General features: G+C 36.3%; 4 protein-coding genes and 1 pseudogene across 4 annotated transcripts; all 5 read left to right on the forward strand.

The window, feature by feature from the left end:
* The first annotated feature begins 414 nt into the window (after nt 1-414).
* Nucleotides 415-2,345, forward strand: LOC147410324 (exocyst complex component EXO70B1-like; annotated as a pseudogene).
* A 3,583-nt stretch (nt 2,346-5,928) lies between these two features.
* LOC147410325 (exocyst complex component EXO70A1-like) lies at nt 5,929-7,954 on the forward strand. The gene has a single exon (XM_086440062.1). The coding sequence runs from the start codon at nt 5,964-5,966 to the stop codon at nt 7,599-7,601; it is 1,638 nt and encodes a 545-aa protein (XP_086296188.1). The 5' UTR covers nt 5,929-5,963; the 3' UTR covers nt 7,602-7,954.
* A 2,042-nt stretch (nt 7,955-9,996) lies between these two features.
* Nucleotides 9,997-12,276, forward strand: LOC147410326 (exocyst complex component EXO70B1-like). The gene has a single exon (XM_086433904.1). It carries the CDS (start codon nt 10,007-10,009, stop codon nt 11,642-11,644), a length of 1,638 nt encoding a protein of 545 aa, XP_086290030.1. The 5' UTR covers nt 9,997-10,006; the 3' UTR covers nt 11,645-12,276.
* Nucleotides 12,277-13,850: 1,574 nt separating this feature from the next.
* On the forward strand, nt 13,851-16,155 carry LOC147410327 (exocyst complex component EXO70B1-like). The gene has a single exon (XM_086433905.1). The coding sequence runs from the start codon at nt 14,103-14,105 to the stop codon at nt 15,717-15,719; it is 1,617 nt and encodes a 538-aa protein (XP_086290031.1). The 5' UTR covers nt 13,851-14,102; the 3' UTR covers nt 15,720-16,155.
* Nucleotides 16,156-17,378: 1,223 nt separating this feature from the next.
* On the forward strand, nt 17,379-22,000 carry LOC147410328 (RmlC-like jelly roll fold protein). Its single transcript, XM_086433912.1, has 3 exons — nt 17,379-17,581; nt 21,172-21,293; nt 21,464-22,000. Exons 1-3 carry the CDS (start codon nt 17,461-17,463, stop codon nt 21,785-21,787), a joined length of 567 nt encoding a protein of 188 aa, XP_086290038.1. The 5' UTR covers nt 17,379-17,460; the 3' UTR covers nt 21,788-22,000.
* The last annotated feature ends 922 nt before the right edge of the window (nt 22,001-22,922 follow it).

Genomic DNA, 22,922 nt, shown 5'->3' on the forward strand with positions numbered 1-22,922 from the left:
TAAATCTCTTCTAGGCCATGAATCATTGAGGGCTGAGGTTTTGTTTTTGTTTTTGTTTTTGTTTTTTTTTTTCCTTGTTCTAATGTCAACATCCCTATGTCATAATGAAAAGGCTTCAGAAGATCCGTTTGCCTCACAAAGTGGTCTTCAAAAGACTTCAGGAATTCAGATTCAGACAAATTTCATAGCTTCCTTGCAAGATCATAATTTATCATAAAAATATTAAATAATAATAATAGTGATAATAACAACCACTTGTACTGTTGTTTGTATTCTAACAAGTAGTTATCACAGTCTCTCTCTCCCCAGCCTCCACCACCACCACCACAACAACAACAATAAAAAGAACACAAGTGTTGTTTGTATTCTAACAAGAGTTTTAGCTTTACAGCTCTGAGAAGCTGTTTTTCTGCCATGGAATCGCTAGAGATAAACGACGCTATAGAATACAATGCTGACGAGAAGCTAATCTTAAGATGGGACTCCCCAGTGTCAATAGAAGCAAGAGAGCCTACGCTATTCGATGAATATCGACAAGAAGCTGATCAATACTTATACACCATTGATGAGATCCAAATGAAGTCGGTTTCTATATCCAGTGATCATAATAAGATCAAGAGTTCGACACAGATCCCCATTGGTCGGCTCAAAAATGAATTCCGAAACATACTGATTGCTTATGCTCACACCCAAACCAATCCAATTGAAACTAATGCGTTTATTGATTCAAATTCTTCAACTACTATAGCTGAAAGTAGTGGTGATTTCAAACCTTCTCGGCTAGAAGATGAATTCCATAACATACTTATCACTCGCACCAATCCAATTGAGACCGAACCGAATTCTCCAACTTCATGGAGTTCTGTAACTGAAACTACTGCTGATTTCAAAACTGCTCATGAATCCACCATAGAAGGCTACCTTGAAGATGAAGTTACACGTAGTACTACTAGTTATCGATCGGCAATTACTATGCATGACATTGATCTGATCCCATTGGAAGTGATCTACGATCTTCGCAGTATCATTGGAACAATGATTGCCAGTGGATATCAACGTGAATGTATACAAGTCTACGTAAGTGTTCATAAACCTATGGTCGAATCTAGCATCAACCGCCTTGGGATTGAGAAGCTTAGCATACGTGATGCTCTGAGACTAGAATGGGATGCATTTGAAACAAGGATCCGACGGTGCATACTAGCGGCTAAGGTATCCATTCAGGTTGTGTTTGCAAGCGAGAAGCGGCTTTGTGAGCAAATCTTTGAAGGTGAAGGTCTCGGTGCCGAGACCACTGATGCTTGCTTCCTGGAAACCGTTAAAGGCCCAGTGATTCAGCTCTTCAATTTCATCGAAGCGCTTAGTATTAGTCGGCGACCGCCCGAGAAGCTCTTCAAGATACTAGATCTCCATGATGCACTATCTGACCTTCTGCCCGAAGTGGATGTACTATTCGGATCAAAATCATTGGAACATGTTCGAGTTCAGGCTGCTGAGTTACTATCGAGTCTTGCGGAGACTTCAAGAGAGATGCTTTTGGAATTTTCAAATATGGTGCTACGCTATCGTTCGAAGTCTCCAGCACCTGGAGGGAGAATCCACCCCTTGACAAAGTATGTAATGAATTTCGTCATTTTGGTGTCTGATTACAAGCAGACCTTGATGGATTTGTTTAGGTCGGAACCATGATGGGATCACTAATCTTAGGTGATCAAACAGACCCAGATATCAATCATCATTCCCCATTAGCTCTTCATCTGCTTTTGATCATTGAGTTCCTACAATCCAAGTTGGAGATCAAGTCTAAGTACTACAAAGATGCTTCTCTGTCTCACATTTTCCTCATGAACAATATACACTACATTGTTCAGAAGGTTAAGGAATCTCCCAAGCTCCATAAGATGATCGAAGATAACAACTTCATGAGGAAGTCAACACAAAGAGTTAGGGAAGAATCAAAGAGCTATGAAAATTTTGCATGGGTCAGGATTTTAAACTTCTTAAGAGAAGGGCTGCATGTGAGAAGATGCTTCTCATCTGGGGTCTCGAAGTCACTGTTAAAAGAGAGGTTTAAGAGGTTTAATTCAATGTTTGAAGAAGTTCATCGGGTTCAGGCGACATGGTTAGTAGCCAATCCTCAACTTCGAGAGGAACTTCAGATATCTATATCAGAGAAGCTGATTCCTACTTATCGATCTTTTCTAGGCCAGTTTAAGGTCCACATAGAGAGTTGGAAGCACCCAGAGATGTATATCAAGTACTCGGTTGAGGATCTTGAGATCGCTATCTTGGATTTCTTTGAAGGGCACACAGCTTCCCACCACACAAGGTTTAAGCTGATATGAACTTTTGAGTGGTTTCTATGTCCTGAGACTACTAAGTCCTCTATCCAAAATTTAATTACCTCTGTCACATATCTCACTTGGATTTGCGGAGAACTTGACATTTTTTTTTTATTCCATTCTTATATTAGGACTACTAGTTTTGAACATCCCAAACTATGGCCGATATGGTTAACCATATAGACTCCATGATCGTGTATTTGAATATATACTTCTAAATCTACTTTTTATCCGCAAATTTTTTTACCCCCGAATTAAATAAACTACACGAGATACCATTTCTCAAACAGGGAAACTAAATCATTGATCCAATTCCTTTTATATGATTTCTAACTTTTCTTGTTCATTCCATTAAAGAATTGGATTTAAAATCTCGAACTGTTTAAATAACAGATCACTCTGCAAGGTTTTAGCTGATCTGAACTTTTGAGTGGTTTCTAGGTCCTGAAACACCTAAATCATCATCATCCTTAAATCAGGACTGCTAGTTTTGAACATCTCAATCTATGGGTTGGTGTAAGATTGAGTTCGATATTCTTTACGAGCTTGAGGGTGACTTCATTAGCCATTTAGAGTCCACATCCTTAGGTACATAAACTATGTTTATTTCATGTTCAAGTATATGGATATTTAGTTCAAAAACTTCTTTTTAGTGCTGTGTTCATCTGTGGCAACCCATACTTGGAATGAAATAAATCACAAGGGATACCATTTCCCAAAAGAGAGAAATGAAAGATACACAATGGATATTCATTGCACATGAAGGACCATGATCTAAAATAAATCACAATGGAAACTTTGTCAGACTTGTGCAACAATTGAATCATTTTCTTCTTTTTGGCATGCCATGAAATTTTTTTTTTTAGATTTTGCTGTATATAAGGAAATTATCTGACACAAAATGGCTTCGCTCGGATTCTTTTGGAAGTTTAGACTCCAACATGCTGTACATGGGTACTACACTTGTCGGCAGAATCATAAAACATGAGTTGCAACTAAGATGCCTGTCCTGCAATGTCAAACAATAAGATGATTGTTTTTTACTTGATAGACAAGAGAGTTTATGGTCAGTATATAGAGGGTGAATGTGAGTTGTGGTATCAACTCTCACAAACCTTGACAACTTAGCAAGTTGGCATGTTCAAACGAAATGTGATCATGCAACATTTGAAACTGTAATAATCTTGATTCAAGATCTTCAATTAACAAAAATTCAGCTGCAATCCTTGAAATTGGAATAAAAAGGGAACAATGGAGATTTTATATTAAGGATAATAATATGGAAATCGTCTTCCTTTCCTTCAAAAACACTACTATGAAAAAGTAAGCATACTTCATAAATTACATTAAGACCTCTCGATGAACACGTAAAAATGTGCCAGCTGCGACACATCCAAACAGAATTGGGCAATGCCCATAATTCACCCAGTCTTTCCTTTTGCGTTGATTTAAAACTAAATAAATAAATAATTTGCACACCAATGCATTGTCTCGTGCTACCAGAGGATCGGGTGGTAGCACTAGTGAAGGATGTGTCTCTGTTGGATCTTTTGAGTCCTGGTTCTAGAATTCAAACATTGTATAACAGTTGTTCAATCTGACCGCTGATTTTCTGGAGTCCCCTTCTCATCGTTCCATCTTTGAGTGTAGCTTTCTGGTTACTATCGCATGGATGACACCAAATCGTAGAGTCAAAAATCTACAATTTGCCTTTGGATTTGTAATGAAAATTTGCTTCTTTTTTTAACGGTAAGGCTATATATCTTTAATGAGATCATAACTCGGTAGTGGTGGGAACTGAATCCAGGTATATGGTACATCACCCATAGATTTTATCAAGACCTCGATCCAAGTTCTTAAAGCATCAAGGGATGTACCTACAAAAACACCCCAATGCCCAAGTCACTCAATGTGTAGTACGGAAATTTGTTGTTCTTAAGTAGCTTACCTCATGATTTGCTATTATTTTCCAAGTTTTTCATAATTATTGCATGATTGCTGGCACCGAGTTATAACTTTAAGAATTGGTCATATTCCCACCTCAATAATTCAATTTGTGTGCCCACCAATCCGACTTCTAGTTTTGACTCTGCAGGTATTGAGATGGGATAACAAACTCAAACATCATTACCCAACTTCAGAGATAGACTCATACTCATGTCCTCTCATCTCGTATCTCAAGATGACATGTTCCTTGTTACGGGAGAGGTTGATTTATTCCATTCAAGAATAAATTAGTTTGCGCAACTTCAATATTAACTATTTTAGATTATGATCCGTCATGTCCAATGAATGGCAACTTTATCAACTTGTACAACTATTGAATCAAATTCTTCTTTTTGGCATGCCATGAAAAATGAAATTCGTAGATTTTTCTGTATATAATGCTATTATCTGACACCAAAAGCCTACATCCGGATACCTTTGGAAGTTAGACTCCAAAATAATCAAGTTGAACATATTAGAATATTTAATTTAGTCTAATGATACACTGACGCCCCAAAACATGATGCTCTTTGTACGCTCCCTAACTTGGCGGTGCATAGAACCATAGATTTTTTTCCTTGTGTATCTCGAAGAAAAAGATCTATGGTCTATGCACTGCCGCGTCAACGAGCGTACAAAGAGCTTCAGGTTTTCACATCTCTTTAATTTAAGAATAAATAGTATACTATACCTTAAAAGTCTAGAAGACTTACCAAAGCAACAAAAGAAAAGCCCTTAAGACATTACAAGATTGAATTTACAAGCATACCACATTTATAAAAAAAAAAATCTTCAAAGAAAATTCCACAGCAATCCTAGGTCTCTTTTAAGACAGGTTAAAATTCCAAAGTTGTCCCAATTTCTCTTCTGTCAATCCAAACACGGTGGACAGAAACTGAGTTTGTCTTGTCTTCTCTTAATGGGTTTCTCTTCTCTCAACCCAAACAAAAGGTAATGAGATCATTTTCCATGTAGGAGTGTTGGTGAATATTTGAGATACCCAACTTTTTTAAAATAATGACATTATCCCTTGACTTAGGTTTTCTTTCAAAGACTAATAAAAATGATCTAAATGCCTTTTTCTTCAACCCCTAATATGAAAAAAAAATTAAAAAAAAAAAACACTCTTGAATTTTTTATCCAAATCAGTTATTTTCAAGCTCTTCAACCTAACTATTACCTACAGTTTGCCACCTAAAAAAAATCCTAGCAACTGAACAACAAAAGCCTAAAAATTTAATTTAAAATCCCTTATTAAGTTTTTAAAAAAAATTACTAAAAACCAACCAAACTTTTCTCTCTTCCTATAATTTAGTAGAGAGGAGTGGTCTATTGAAAAGTAAATGAGAAACTTAGATTTCATATTCCACAGCCAACAACCATAAAAAAACTGCAAGGCAGCTTAGAAAGGTCAAAAGTCAAATTTATCTCAAATAATGACCCCAGTTGCCTTGCAAGACTAGAATTTCTCTCAAATAACAAAGTAGATTTCAACATTTTTTTCCTTAGATTTTCAACTTTGACAGCTTTGAGGGAGTAGAATCAATGGAATCAATGGAGAAGAGCAGCGCCACCATAGAATTCGAAGCATTAGTAGAAAGAGAATGTATGATATGATCCACTAGTAAGATCGCCATGGAGCAGCTCAAATATGAATTCCATAACATATTGATGATGATCACCACTCATACCAATCCAATTGAAACCAACGTTGACATGCTTATAAATTCTTCAAATCGCTCAAGCTCTTTTACTGAAATCGATGCACTTATCACTCCGAATTCTTCACCCCGTTCAAGCTTTGGAACTGAAAGTAGTGCTGGTTTCAAAACTGCTGGTGAATCCATCAACGAAGGATACTTAGAATATGAATATAAAGATGAAGATGAAGTTTCACGTGGTACTAGTTATCGTTCGGCAAATAGTATACTTGAGATTGGTCTAAACCATTCAGAAGCAATCGACGAAATCCATAGTATTGTTGAAAGGATGATCACTGCTGGATATCAAAATGAGTGTATAGAAGTCTATGTGAGTGTCCGTAAACCTGTCGTTGCTGCTAGCATTCACCACATTTGGATTGAGAAGCTTAACATAGGTGACGTTCAAGGAATAGAATGGGATGCATTAGAAGCAAAGATTCGAAGGTGGATAAGACTGTCAAAAGTATGCGTTCGAATTCTCTTAGCAAGTGAGAGATGGGTCTGTGAGAAAATCTTTGAAGGTGAAGGTCTTCGTGCCGCCGCCAATGATGCTTGCTTCATGGAAACCATCAAAGGCCCCACGATCCAACTCTTTAATTTTTCCGACATGATAAGTACTATTAATCCACGACCAACAGAGAAGCTCTTCAAGATACTAGATCTTCTCAACACACTATTTGACCTTCTCTCCAACGTGATTGCAGTATTTGGATCGAATTTGTCGGAACCAATTCAAGTTCAGGGTGTTAAGATAATATCAAGTCTCGCCGAGACAGCAAGAGAGACACTTTTGAACTTCGCGAGTGTGGTATTGCAAGATCAATCGACAACTCCAGAACCCGGAGGGAGAATTCATCCTTTGACAAGGTGTGTGATGAATTACATCATCTTTGTATCTGATTATGCGATTTCTGATTATCCAACAATCCCAGATATCAATTTCCCTGATCCGGAGAATCAATCGTTATTAGCCCTCCATCTACTTTTGGTCATTTCGCACTTACAACTCAAGTTGAAGGAGAAGTCTAGGTACTACAATGATGCTTCTCTGTCTAATATTTTTCTCATGAACAATTTACACCATATCATTCAAAAGATTAAAGGATCTCCCGAGCTCTCCAAGATGATCGGAGACGACATCATCATGAGGAAGCTAACACCAAGATTCAGGCAAGAGGCGGTGAGCTATGAAAAATTGGCATGGGATAGGATTCTGTACTGCTTAAGAGATAAAGAGTCACATGTGAGATGGAGATTCTCGTCTGGGGTCTCAAAATCGACGTTGGGGAAAAGGTTGAAGACTTTTAATTCAAAGTTTGAAGAAGCTCATCGGGTTCAAGCGACATGGTCAGTACCCGATCCTCAACTTCGAGAGGACCTTCTGATGTCTATATCCAAGAAGCTGATTCCTGCTTATCGATCTTTTCTAGACCGGTTTAGGAGTCGTATAGCGGATGGGGAGCACCCAAAGAGGTACATCAAGTATTCGGTCGAGGATCTTGAGATTGCTGTCTTGGATTTCTTTGCAGGGCGCCCAATTTCCCTGCACACTAGTAATAAATCTCAGTGAAGAAATTGAATTCACGTCGAGTGTTAGAATTTAGAACCGTGAAATTCTATATAACTTTTCTCGGATCTTTTGACATTTTGAAGGACCCAATCGAATTTGATCCCAGATAATTTGTCTATAGATTTAAGACGATCTAGTAATTGGGAAGATCAAGTGGAGATCTCAGAGTTGCAAGGGTCATCGCATCCCCATACTTACATTCTGCAAGCTTTGTTATTCCATTTCAAAGATATTGCTTACTAGATGTAAGTACATTTTATTTGATTTCTAACATTTCTGGTTCTGTAAAATGGCTTAGTTTACTAATTTTATTTTAAATTTTGTCTGTCGTTGGGTCCTCAAAATCTAAATTATTTGATCTCTAACATTTCTGGTTTATTATCTAAAGAATGGAATTTGAGAGCTCAAAATGTTTCAATATCCGATCATTCTGCAAGCTTTCAGCTGACATGAACTTTTGACTGACTACTTAAGTCCTCATCAAAAGACATACCTCGTCAAATATCTCTCTCGGATTTGCAGAGAAATCGAAATTTTAGTTATGTTCTTAAGTCAGGACTACTAGTTTTGAACATCTCAAACTATGGGTAGGTTTAGTTAGCCTTGTACATTATAGTAATTCCAAGCTCAATTCTCATAACAGGGCAATGTAATATATAGATGCTCTTATCTTGATCTGATTTTCTTAAACTATTCTCAGTTCGACAATGGAGAGCTAAGAAATCGAGCAAAGGGTCTTTTGTTTTTTTTTTTTTTCTTTGCTCCTCTTAACCTTGGATCCATCGAAACTCAAATTAGTTTTGGTGGTATATTGGATCATCTTCTTAAATTATTCAATTGGAATATATTGTTGACAACCATTTATCCCAAAAGACCGGTCTGATGGGGAAGACGCAACTATGACTATAAGAGCATCACAAGACGAACTGGAGCACGATACATGAGCACACCTGGGAGTGGAGGCGGATAACACCACACTCAACACTCCCCCTCACCCATAAGGGTGGAAAATTCCTTTGAGGAGATTCAAACCCGTGACCTACATGAACCTAGTGCTGTAAGACCATGTCAACAAACCAAAGATCGATCTGGATCACAGGTCAAACTGGGGCACAATGTGTGAGCATGTGACACCTGGGAGCGGAGGCGAACTCAACATATACATGTGTTCATTATTAAGCATAAATTTTACATATTTCACTAGGGTGAATCAGTGAAACTTTATCCACTATCTAACCATACAAAGAGTACGTAAATCAGTAAAGATGACTTGCTATAACACAAGATTTCAGAAAAATAAAATAGAATTGAGCACTCTTGTTCCACAAAAGTAATGCAACCTGTATTTTAAAACTCAAAAATTTGCCACAAAGAAGCAATGTTTTCATTGCTTGATTGTTTTCAAGTGGTGAATTCATTCTTGAACCGCCTTTTTGATTTATTCGTTTCAAAATGGTGCTAGTTTTTTAGGTTAATTGTTTGAAAGAGGCTAATTCACTACTTATAATTCTATCTTCATGTGTGTTGTAATGCTAGGAGGCAATTAGTTGAAAAGTTCAAGATTTGGATTCTTAATTTATGACCCGAAAATTGGGGGCATTTAGTAAAAGAATTATATATTAATCGTTGTTAAGTAAATAGAATTCTATATTAGTCTTTGTTAAGTAATTTTCTTGTATGTAAATGAGGTCCAAATTATAATAACATGGATACCCACCCTAAAATGGACCAAGTGTTACCCTTAAAATCTACGAGAGTGACCTCTATAGCACATTTTTCCCATAGCATCCGATAGCATTTTATGGTTCCTAGCCTAGATCACATTTTTAGAGTTCATAGTCTTAAAAATAAAATATTTCATCCCTGTATGGTTCATGATTTATATCAGATTTAAAATCCCAAAAGAAAAAAAAATCGACCTCATCAAAAAGTTTGAAAAATGGATGGCCATTAAACTCCCAAATGTAAAGAAGTGATTTTGCTTCTTTCTGTCTCTTTTTTTCAAATGTGGCGTTATCTCAATCGAACCGGGTTTAATCAACAGAGATACATGGTGAAAATTTAACAATAATTTATCTTTTTTTTTTTTTTTTTAACAATTTCAATGGCAGCCCACAACCATCAAAAAAAGAAAATATCTGCAAGGGAGCTCTAAAAGGTCAAAAGCCAAAGTCTTCTCTTGCAAAGAAGTCTTCAGAAGACTTCAGATTCAACAACTAACAACTACAGCTTCCTTGCAATAATTTCTCATAAATAACAAATAGATTTCTACATTTTTTTTCTCCTAGATTTTTAGCTTTGAGGGGGTAGAATCAATGGAATTGATGGAGAAGAACAGCGCCACCATAGAATTCGAAGCATCACTAGCAAGAGAACGTATGATAGGATTAACTAGTAAGATTGCCATGGATCAGCTCAAAGATGAATTCTGTAACATATTATTGATGATCGCCACTCATACCAATCCAATTGAAACCAATGTTGACACGCTTATAAATTCTTCAAATCGCTCGAGCTCTTTTACTGAAATTGATGCACTTATCACTCCAAATTCTTCAACCCATTCAAGCTTTGGAACTGAAAGTAGTGCTGGTTTCAAAACTGCTCGTGAATCCATCAACGAAGGATACTTAGAATATGAAGATGAAGATGAAGATGAAGTTTCACATGGTACTAGTTATCATTCGACAAATAGTATATTTCAGATTGGTCTAATCCCTTCGGAAGCGATCTACGAAATCCGTGGTATTGTTGAAAGGATGATCACTGCTGGATTTCAAAATGAGTGTATAGAAGTCTATGTGAGTGTCCGTAAACCTGTCGTTGCTGCTAGCATTCACCGCATTTGGATCGAGAAGCTAAACATAGGTGACATTCAAGGACTAGAATGGGATGCATTAGAAGCAAAGATTCGAAGGTGGATACGAGTGTCAAAAGTGTGCGTTCGAATTCTCTTAGCAAGAGAGAGGCGGGTCTGTGAGAAAATCTTTGAAGGTGAAGGTCTTCGTGCCGCCGCCAATGATGCTTGCTTCATGGAAACCGTCAAAGGCCCCACGATCCAACTCTTCAATTTTTCCGACATGATAAGTACTATTAATCCACGACCAACAGAGAAGCTCTTCAAGATACTAGATCTTCTCAACACACTATTTGACCTTCTCTCCAACGTGATTGCAGTATTTGGATCGAATTTTTCGGAACCAATTCAAGTTCAGGGTGTTAAGATAATATCGAGTCTCGCCGAGACAGCAAGAGAGACACTTTTGAACTTCGCAAGTGTGGTATTGCATGATCGATCGACGACTCTAGAACCCGGAGGAAGAATTCATCCTTTGACCAGGTGTGTGATGAATTACATCATCTTTGTATCTGATTACACGATCTCTGATTATCCAACAATCCCAGATATCAATTTCCCTGATCCGGAGGATCAATCATTATTTGCCGTCCATCTACTTTTGGTCATTTCGCACTTACAACTCAAGTTGAAGGAGAAGTCTAGGTACTACAAAGATGCTTCTCTGTCTAATATTTTTCTCATGAACAATTTACACTATATCGTTCAAAAGGTTAAAGGATCTCCCGAGCTCTCCAAGATGTTCGGATACGATGTCATCATGAGGAAGCTAACACCGAGATTCAAGCAAGAGGCGGCGAGCTATGAAAAATTGGCATGGGATAGGATTCTATACTGCTTAAGAGATAAAGAGTCACATGTGAGATGGAGATTTACATCTGGGGTCTCAAAATCGACGTTGGGGAAAAGGTTGAAGACTTTTAATTCAAAGTTTGAAGAAGCTCATCGGGTTCAAGCAACATGGTCAGTACCCGATCCTCAACTTCGAGAGGAACTTCAGATGTCAATATCCGAGAAGCTGATTCCTGCTTATCGATCTTTTCTAGATCGGTTTAGAAGTCGTATAGAGGATGGGGAGCATCCAGAGAGGTACATCAAGTATTCGGTCGAGGATCTTGAGCTTGCTGTCTTGGATTTCTTTGCAGGGCACCCAATTTCCCTGCACACTAGTAATAGATCTCAGTGAAGAAATTGATTTCACGTCAAGTGCTAGAATTTAATACCATGAAATTCTATATAACTTTTCTCGGATCTTCTGACAATTTCCAGGACCCAATCGAATTTGATCTCAGATAATTTGTTTATAGATTTAAGACGATCTAGTAATTGGGAAGATCAGGTGGAGATCTCAGAGTTGCAAGAGTCATCGCGTCCCCATACTTTCATTCTGCAAGCAAAGTGTTTTGCCTTGTAAGTAAATTTTATTTGATTTCTAACATTTCTGGTTCTGTAAAATGGCTAAGTTTACTAATTTTATTCTAAATTTTGTCTGTCGTGGGGTCCTCAAAATCTAAGTTATTTGATCTCTAACATTTCTGGTTTATTATCTAAAGAATGGAAATTGAAAGCTCAAAACGTTTCAATATCAGATCATTCAGCAAGGTTTCAGCTGACATGAACTTTTGACTGACTACTTAATTCCTCATCAAAAGACATTACCGCGTCAAATCTCTCTCTCGGATTTGCAGAGAAATCGAAATTTTAGTTATGTTCTTAAGTCAGGAGTACTAGTTTTGAACATTTCAAACTATGGGTAGGTTTAGTTAGCCTTGTAGACTCTTATGTACATTATAGTTATTCCAAGCTCAATTCTCAAAACAGGGCAATGTAATATATAGATGCTCGTATCTTGATCTGATTTTCTTAAACTATTCTCAGTTCGACGATGGAGAGCAAAGAAGGATCTTTTTTTTTTTTTTCTTTTTGTCTTTGCTCCTCTTAAGCTTAGATCCATTGAAACTCAAATTAGTTTGGGTAGTACATTGGATCATCTTCTTTAATTACTCAATTGGAATATATTGTTGACAACCATTGACCCCAAAAGACCGATCTAATGGGGAAGGCGCAACTATGAATATAAGAGAGTCACGGGACGAACTGGGGCACAATACGTCAGCACACCTAGGAATGGAGGCGGATAACCCAACACTCAACATTCTCCCGCACCCATAAGGGTGAAAATTTCCTTTGAGGAGATTCAAATTTGTGACCTGCATGAACTTAGTGCTTGAGACCATGTCAACAAACCAAAGATCGATCTGGATCACAGGGCAAACTGGGGCACAATATGTGAGCATGTGACACCCGGGAGCGGAGGCAACACTCAACATATACACGTGTTCATTATTAAGCATAAATTTAACATATTTCACTAGGGTGAATTACTGAAACTTTATCCTCTATCTACCATACAAAGAGTACGTAAATCAGTAAAGATGACGTGTTATAACATAAGATTTCAGAAAAATAAAATAGAATTGAGCACTCTTGTTCCACTAAAGTAATGCAACCTGTGTTTTAAAACTCAAACATTTGCCACAAAGAAGCAATGTTTTCATTGCTTGATTGTTTTTAAGTGGTGAATTCATTTCTTGAATCACCTCTTTGATTTATTTGTTTCCAAATGGCACTAGTTTTTTAGGTTAAATGTTTCAAAGAGACTAATTCACTACTTATAATTCCGAAGCGGCAAATTATCTTCATGGTTGTTGTAATGCTAGGAGGCAATTGGTTGAAAAATGTTCAAGAATTGGTTTCTTAAGTTTTGACCCCGAAAATTGGGGGCATTTAGTAAAAGAATTATATATTAATCGTTGTTAAGTAATTAGAATTCTATATTAATCTTTGTTAAGTAATTTTCTCGTATATAAATGAGGTCCAAATTATAATAACATGGATACCCACGCTAAAATCGACCGATTGTTACCCTTAAAATCTACGAGAGCGACCTCTATAGCACATTTTTCCTATAGCACCCGGTAGCATTTTATAGTTCCTAACCTAAATCACATTTTTAGAGTTCATAGTCTTAAAAAATAAAATACTTCATCCTTGTATGGTTCATGATCTATATCAGATTTAAAACTCAAAAAAAAAAAAAAAAAATCGATCTCATCAATAAATTTGAATAATGGACGGCCATTGAACTCCCAAATATAAAGAAGTGATTTTTCTTCATTATCTTTTTTTTTTTCAAATGTGGCTTTATCTCAATCGAACCGGGATTTAGTCAACAGAGATACATGGTGACAATTTAACAATAATTTGTCTTTCTTTTTTTTTTACAATTCCAATGGCAGCCGACAGCCATAAAAAAAAAAAAGAAAATATCTGCAAGGGAGCTCTGAAAGGTCAAAAGCCAAAGTCTTCTCTTGCAAAGAAGTCTTCAGAAGACTTCAGATTCAACAAACTAATAACCACAGCTTCCTTGCAAGAGTATAATTTCTCATAAATAACAAATAGATTTCTACATTTTTTTTCTTAGATTTTTAGTTTTATATCTCTGAGTAGAATCAATGGAATTAGTGGGGAAGAACAACACCCCCATCGAATTCGAAGCAGCAGAGAAGCTAATGATCTTAAGATGAGACTCCAAAGTATCAGTAGCAAGAGATGGTATGATATGATTCACTAGAAAGATCGCCATGGATCTCAAAGATGAATTCCGTAACATACTGATGATGATCACCACTCACACCAATCCAATTGAAACCGACGTTGACACACTTATCACTCCGAATTCTTCAAATCGGTCAAGTTGTGTAACTGAAAGTAGTGCTGGTTTCAAAACTCCTCACGAATCCATCGATGAAGGCTACCTAGAATATGAATATGAAGTTTCAAGTAGTTCTAGTTATCGATCGATAAATAGTATCCATGAGATGGATCTGAACCCTTTAAAAGTGATCTACGATCTCCGTAATATTGCTGAAAGGATGATCATTGCTGGATATCTACATGATTGTATTCATGTCTATGTGAGTGTTCGTAAACCCGTAATTGTTGCTAGTATTCACTGCATTTGGATCGACAAGCTTGACATAGGTGATGTTCGAGGACTAGAATGGGATGCATTAGAAGCAAAGATTCTAAGGTGGATACAAGACTCAAAAGTATGCATTCAAATTCTCTTAGCAAGAGAGACGCGGCTCTGTAAGAAAATTTTTGAAAGTGAATGGCTTGGTGCATCCATCAATGATGCTTTCTGCATGGAAAATGTCAAAGACCCCACAATCAAGCTCTTCAACTTTTATGAAGTTATAAGCATTAATCCACAACCAACCGAGAAGCTCTTCAGGATACTAGATCTCCTTGACGCGCTATCTGATCTTCTCTCCGATGTGGATGTAATATGTGGATCGAATTCATCAGAACCCGTTCGAGTTCAGGTTGCTAAGATAATATCGAGTCTTGCTGAGACTGCAAGAGAGACACTTTCGAAATTTGCAAGTTTGGTGTTGCGTGATCAATCGAAGACTCTAGAACCTGGAGGGAGAATTCATCCCTTGACACGGTGTGTGATGAATTACGTCATTTTTGTATTTGATTACAGGCAGACCATGGTGGAGTTGTTTGGGTTGAACCCATCAACAGGATCGCAAATCTTTGTTTATCCGACAACCCCAGATATCGATTTCCCTGAACTGGAGAATCAATCACCATTAGCCCTCCATCTACAATTGATCCTTCGGTTGCTACAAATCAAGTTGGAGGACAAGTCTAAGTACTACAAAGATGCTCCTCTGTCTCGCATTTTTCTCATGAACAATGTACAATACATTGTTCAAAAGGTTGAAGGATCTCTTGAGCTCCACAAGAGGATCAAAGATGACTACTTGAGAAAGCTAACTTTGAAATTCAAACAAGAGATCACAAACTATATTACATCAACATGGATCAGGATTCTATATTGCTTAAGAGATGAAGGGCTACGTGTGAGATGGGTCTTCTCATTTAGGGTGTCAAAGTCAACGTTAGGGAAGAGGTTGAAGACCTTTAATTCAAAGTTTGAAGAAGCTCATCGGGTTCAAGCAACATGGTCAGTATCCGATCCTCAACTTCGAGAGGAACTTCGGATATCTATATCGGAGAAGCTGATTCCTGCTTATCGATCTTTTCTAGACCGCTTTAGGAGTCGTATAGAGGATGGACAGCACCTAGAGAGGTACATCAAGTATTCAGTCGAGGATCTTGAGATTGCTATCATGGATTTATTTGAAGGACTCCCAATTTCCCTGCACACTAGGAATAGATCTCAGTGAGGAAATTCAATTCAGGTTGAGTGATATAATTTAGAACCCAAGTGATATTCTACAACTTTTCTAGGATTTTTTACTTCTTTGAGAACCCAATCGTATTCGATCCCAGATAATTGTCTATTGATTTAAGATGATCGATTAATTGGGGTCGTTGCGCCCCCATACTTGCATTCTGTAAGCAAAGTGTTTGAATTTGTTATTCCATTTCTGATTTTTTTTTCTCTCATTTGTTCAAACAGTATTATGAGAAGTTTTCCTCACTAAATTTAGGAGATCTGAGTATGGAACATAAATACAAAATCTCGATAAGTTGAGACAAATTCAGAAAGCTTCGGAACGTGGTACTTATTGAAGGTTTCCCCTCTCTAACATGGCCTTAGTTGAATTTCGGAACATTAATGCATCTCAATGACCATGCTAATTCTATTGCAGCTCAAATCTTTGTTCTATAAAATTGTTTAGTTTCCAAATTTTATTTCAGATTTCTTAAGACGTAAAGAGTACTCAAAATCAAAATTATTTTATCTCTAACAATGGGTTGGTGTAAGATCGACTTCGATATGTCTCTACGATTTTGAGGGAGACTTGGTTAGCCATTTAGACTCACGCATATTGTAGTTATTCCAAGCTCAAGTATTTGAATGGGGCAATGAAATATATATGTTGTAATCTTGATCTGATTTTCTTAAACTTCTCACTGTTCAACGATGGAGAGCTAAGAAATAGAAGCAAAGAAGGGTCTCTCTTTTTTTTTTCTGTCGTTGCTCCTCGTAAGGTTAGATCTGTCGAAACTCCAAATTAGTTTGCATAATACTTTGGATCATCTTGTTAAATTATTCAATTGGAATGTACATGTGTTCATTATTAAGCATAAATTTAACATATTTTGCTAAGATAAATTACAAAAACTTCATCCATAATCTAACCATATAAGGAGCAAGTAAATCAGTAAAGATGACTTGTTATTATAGCATAAGATTTCAGAAAATAAAATAGAATTCAAATTGAGCACTCTTTTATGTGTAAAAGATGGTGGCCACTCATTAAAAAAAGTGGATTGACCAAATATTAATACATATTATTTTTCTAATTGTTGGATTTTATATTTTAATTATCCGAATTTTGTATTTTTTTCATGAGTCATTGAATCTTGACCCAGGTAAATAAGCACAATTTCTACTACAACTATCTCCTAACACATTCTTCCTTTTTTTTCTTGTAAATTATCATCACTGTGAGATGTAATCTTATTAATATATGATATGGGTAATAACCCAAAAACTTAGATAAATTATGATCTTGATCACTCTATATGAATGCTAACATCTAAGACTTTATTGGGATATCTGCAATCTCCATTATAATTATTAATTCTTCCTTATATTATGCTCTTAAAATGGGAATATATTGGTTAAATAGTTTGAAAAAAAAATTAATTAAAAAAAAAAAAAAAAGAGCCAAAAGACCAGCTGATTTAGTCTTAGATTTTACCATGTCAAGTGTTTTTTCTTTATGGGCTTCGAGCTAATATTGAAATAGGCCCATAATGAAAAAGGAAATAAAATTTTGCTCGGGGCCCATTGAATGACTGCAACGTGGCACAAACCCAGGACAGGCATAGAGAGTCATTATAATTTATAATTTTTTCCTTCAGTGTTCCACTTTTGACCATTCAGGGATTGGACTTTGGATACTCAAAAGGCCAAAAAGGAGACATTTTTTTAACGAGAGAGAGAGAGAGAGAATGAAAGCTTCAGAGGTTGCAGCATTGTTGAATCTGAAACCTCACCCTGAAGGAGGTTTCTACTCAGAAACATTCAGAGATTCTTCAATTACTCTCCATAAATCTCAACTTCCACAACAGTGTAAGCAAAATGATCCACAAAAATCATATTTTTAGCTATTGTTTCTGTTTTTGTAAATAACTTGAAAAGCTTTGTTTGGATCAGACTCTCTTCATGACTATTATGATCTGATTACTGAAATTAATATTTTAACTATTTTAATCTTCTGGGTATCTCTTAAATTGATCATTTATCGTTTTTACTGATCTGGGTTTGGATTTTTTTCCCTTTTTAGTTAGATTTTATTTTCAATTCTGTTGTTGAATTTGGGTACTCTTTAGAATCTGGCTTTGATTCTTACAGAAGAAATGATGTGGTATATCTCCATCATGTATGGTTACGTATGCTTCTTGATCAGGACATTTCAATAAGTGGGCAAGCTCTAAATTTGGGAATTTAGTACAAAAAGTCACACTAATGAGATATCTAGATCAGACCTAAAACAATATGTTGATGTCTTTAGGAAACCAAAGTGCGTCGTTTAAAAGCTATTTCGCTTTAATCTCAACTTTACAAACAAACAAAAAAATTGAAGATCTAGTTTTGATTTGAAATCTGATGTGTGTTGAGCCTCATCAGATATGAGCAGTTGCACTTTTGATTCAACAGTTAAGAAGTTGTGTATGCAAATTCAATGCTTATGCTTAAAGGTTAAGATTAAGCTAAAAATGACATGGATGGAAGAAGTAAGAAAAAATCTGAAGATACGTACGTTCAATGAAGATACATAAATAGAATTGAAAATGAATAAGATTCATGTTTCAATCCGACTATGTGGCATATATAAGGTTTTGGTGATGATTATGACCTTCTATGTTGTGCTTTTGATGTGTGTTTCATGTAGTTTCCGGATTTGGGTATGGATGATTTATAAATTTTCTTTGGCTTTATTATTATTTTTTTGATGTTATGAACAAGCTGTTCTTTAGGTAACATTTGTGGATTTCTATTTGGAATTCTTGCATGATTTGAACAAGTAGAAAATTTTTTTTTTGAAAAGTATAATATATTGCAACGAAGAGAAAAAATACAAGAAGGCCGAGGAAGCCTCACAAAGCAAAAGAAAGAAAAGAACTAAACAACATCAGTGGTTACATAACAAAGGCCATCTAAAAACAAAATCAGCAAAAGAATTTCCCGCGAACTCAATGTTTTGCTTAGACCAAAGGTATAATAATCCCAAGATTTCCAAGAACCCTGCCTGTGAGCTTCTAGTCTTGTCATTGAACACCCTGTTATTTCTCTCGTTCCAAATCCCCCAAGCAATAGCCGAAGGTAGCATAGCCCACAGGTAACGTTTTTTGGTATGAAAGACATTACTGGTCCACTCATCCAACAATGAGGAAAACTTACGAGGAAGGACCCAATCAATACCAAATAAACCAAGGAACTTTGACCATATATTATAGGAAAATGAGCAATGAATTAAAATATGATCAACAGATTCCCCTTCCGACAAACAAAGAGGACAGCAGTTGGGAGTAATCCAACCCCGAGCAATCAAGTTATCCATTGTAAGAATTCTTCCAAAGGAAGCCAACCAAACAAAGAAGGAGATTTTTGAGGGCACTGACCTGGACCAAATGATGGAGCTCGAGATGGCTCGCTCTGCAAGAGGAGTGAGCCATTTATTGAACGATCTGACAGAGAATCTCGAATCCTTCGCTCTTATCCATTCCCACCTATCCTGAACAAGTAGAAAATTAGCAGCTACTCAACCTATTTGCAAAAGCAAGTGGGCATATAGGGCGGTTTTGGTAATTTAAAACACACCTTGCTCAATGCAAGTACATTAACCTCATTGAAGGTGCCAACTTAGCTAAGTTGGTAAAGGCATCTGGAGAGTTCATCCCACGACCTAAGTGGTAAGACCTTGTGGAGGTTGTTCCCAAGGTCTTAGGTTCAAACCCCTGAACCTCTCTTACGCTAACCACTAATCCCGCCTAGCAAAAAAAACATTGACAACACCTTGCTTGCCTAGAAAAAAAAAATTAACATATTATCTTCATTTTGACATATGGTCAGGCGTGGTGAATGGATGCTTCTTTTCTATTTACCCAAGTAATACTAATTCAATTTCCTGTCTGTTTACTTTTTTATCAAGTGTTCATCAAGTGTGTTTTATTTTGATGTAAGACTGTACTAATAAATGGGGTTTTGACTTAAATTATAGACTCAAGATCCAATACGGTGTCTCGTTCCTATAAAATAAGATAGATGTCTACGTGACATGATTTAGTTGGTGTTTAAAAACACGTTTGGCTCCTAAACCGTTCACGCAGCCCAATGTGTTTATTTTCTAATCAAATTGTGCCACGTAGACACCGTTCTATATGGGATCTCAACTCTAAATTATATTGGAGGTCTTTCTCTTATACAAGTGATTCCTCACCAGTGAGGAGTTCTGAAGTTTTATTTGAATTGACTAGCTAATTTAGCTTCTCAAGTTGCCATCTTGGGTATTCTTCAAGTTTATTGATCTTGTTATGGATAACTGTCTATTTGTATTTGTATTGCATTTAAGTGCGTTAAAGGAATTTGTTGGAATCTAAAAATAGCCCGAAGTGACCATTTTCATTGTCTCGTGTCTATTAGATATAAGTATGGAGAGATTGAGGAAGCTGTTGCCCATAGAACCAGAGCTGGCTGGTTAAAGTGGATCTGTGCTTCTAGAGTGTTGTGTAAACAATGCATATTAATCAAATTAAAAGGAAAATCATATAAGTTGGCACTTGGCAGTAAGATCAATTACGCTTTATGGAGCAAAGTGTTGGGCAATCAAGAAGCATCATGATAATAAATAGAGATAGGTAGGACGAGGATGTTGAGATGAATGATTAGAAAGACTAGAAAAGATAAAATCGGAAATGGACGCAATTGGGAAAATATAGGAGTAAATCTAGTAGGTGATAAACTAAGAGAAAGTCGATTGAGATGATTTGGGCATATTCAACGAAGGCCGATTACGGCCCCAATTAGAAAAAATATGCAAGTTGAAGGTGCTCAAAGAATGAGAGGAAGACCCAGTATCTTTGGAAAAAATTGAATGGAGGAGTAAGATCCATTTAGCTTTCCCCAAATATTTGGGATAAGGCTTCAATGATTATGTTGATGATTTCATCATCATAATCCTTTGTGTGGCTCCTATTTTTTTCGCAAGATTAAGATGTAAATTACTTGACATTTTGGATGATTGGTTGTACTTTTATTGTTGCAATTAATTTATTAGAAAAGATGAGATGTGGTTACGGCATTTTGGTCTTGAATGCCAAAATGGCTAACTATAACCAAGATTTTTGGGATGAAACATATTTTTCAGACATCATCCACCCTACATGAGTAGGTTGTCTCAATATTGCTTGAAGACATCATCCTCCCTACAAATTTCTGCAAAGGCACTCTTGAAGCTAATTTTGCAAAATCTGAGGGAGCTATCAATTAGTGTTGTAAAGTTGTGATAGATGTGTTGAATCTAGTTTGAGTATATGCATAATGTTAACTCGTTTTAGGGTTACAAAAGACTGAAATCAAACGGCAAAATCTAGTTTGAGCTTCTCTTTTATCATGTTTTTATTTTTGCATTTTCCCTTCTGACCAAAGCTTCTGTACAGACAAGGTCGATCGTCCCATCAGTACAGCTATTTACTTCTTGCTTCCCTCTGGAGATGTCTCACACCTCCACCGCATCCCATGCGCCGAAACCTGGCATTTTTACAAAGGAGAACCTCTTACGGTACGAATTCATGTTTAATAACGGAAAACTTGGCTCCAGACATAGTGAAATAGAAGAATAGGATTTGTTTGGCCAATCCCAAATCATTGGGATAACCATTACTACCCACGAGACCACAAACTGTCTAGTTTTTTTTTTTTTTTTTTCCTTTTAAAATCAATTTTTTTCAGGTATTTGAATTGAGCAACGACGGTGATGTCAAACTGACCATTCTAGGATCAGACATAGAAGCTGGTCAAAAACTCCAATACACGGTACCTCCCAACGTGTGGTTCGGTTCATATCCTACAATGGACATACAGAGCTGCTCCTCGGATGGGAATTCACTTACAAAAAATCCGTTAAGGGATGGCGAGAACCATTACTCTTTGGTGGGTTGCACCTGTGCACCCGCATTCCAGTTCGAAGATTTTGAGTTGGCAAAACGTGCAGATCTCATTGCATTTGCTCCCAAAGCTGAGGCCTTGATATCTTACCTTACTTTCCTTGACTGAACAAAGCTCAATCCTCTAGCATATGTGGAATTTCAAGCTCGAATTTTAAGATTTTAAAGTTTGTTACAAAACATGGCTTTTTATCACTTAAAATGTGTATTAGCAAACTAATGATAATAATAACTTTATTATAGAGCACTGAAAACCAGAAGTTATTGAATGTGGTGAAGAGGGAATTAAATATCCATAGACTGAAGCAAGATTTTGATGGTAGGATTTTAAGTGTAAAATAATTTGGTGTTTAGGCTCTGCTTGGTACCAAGCAAATCATTTGCAGTACTTTTTGGGCTGCAAATTATTTGCTGAAATTTGTGAAGGATTTAAGAGGTATGTGCAAATAATTTGCAATGCAAAAAAAAAATTCAGAATGTAACCAAGCATTTGTAAATTAGATTCCAACAAATCATTTGTATCGTACCAAGCAGGGCCTTAGTTTAAGTTTGGTGAAGAGGATGAATTGGTGTGCTATTGGTGTGGCAATAGAATCTCTCTTAAGTTTATTAATAAGCTGATTTATTCTTTTGATATTTTCTTGTGATCGAATTTATTTTATTGAGTTGTGCTGGAGTAACATTAAAATAGACATCGATTCTCACATTGCCGATGTGTAAGTGCACACATAACCATAGATGCTTTTCACTTTTATCTCAATGAAAAGCATCTATGGTTCTGTACATACATCCACATCAGAATCAGCAATGTGAGACTTGATGTCAATTTTAATGACACTTAAGCATTTTCATATTTTATTTTCTTCAGAATTTATTCATAGTTTGGGTGTTTAAACCTAAAATTTAAATCATTTTACTCCAAATCCAAAGGTGCTTTTCTTCTCTCGCTTTGCTTTTTTTTTTTTTTTTGGTTAAATGTATCCAAACGGCTTATATTGGGTTTACACCTTCAATAATAGTCCATGGATGCATCAAAGACAAACATTTGAAAACCCAAATGGTTATATCTTTCCAATAAATTAATTGGTTTTTTTTTTTTTTAATCCAAAATGGCCCCAATAATATATATTAATAATGGTACTATTTAAGGTAGTTTTTGTAATTTTAAACACCATCTTTACAGCCATCTCTTAAGTTGCCTAAATTCCAATAATCTCTACTTGAATGCAAGAAAGTATATCCAT

This window comes from Akebia trifoliata, chromosome 1, assembly GCF_017979445.1.
Source record: "Akebia trifoliata isolate Shusen 1 chromosome 1, ASM1797944v1, whole genome shotgun sequence".
NCBI classification, from domain to species: Eukaryota; Viridiplantae; Streptophyta; class Magnoliopsida; order Ranunculales; family Lardizabalaceae; genus Akebia; species Akebia trifoliata.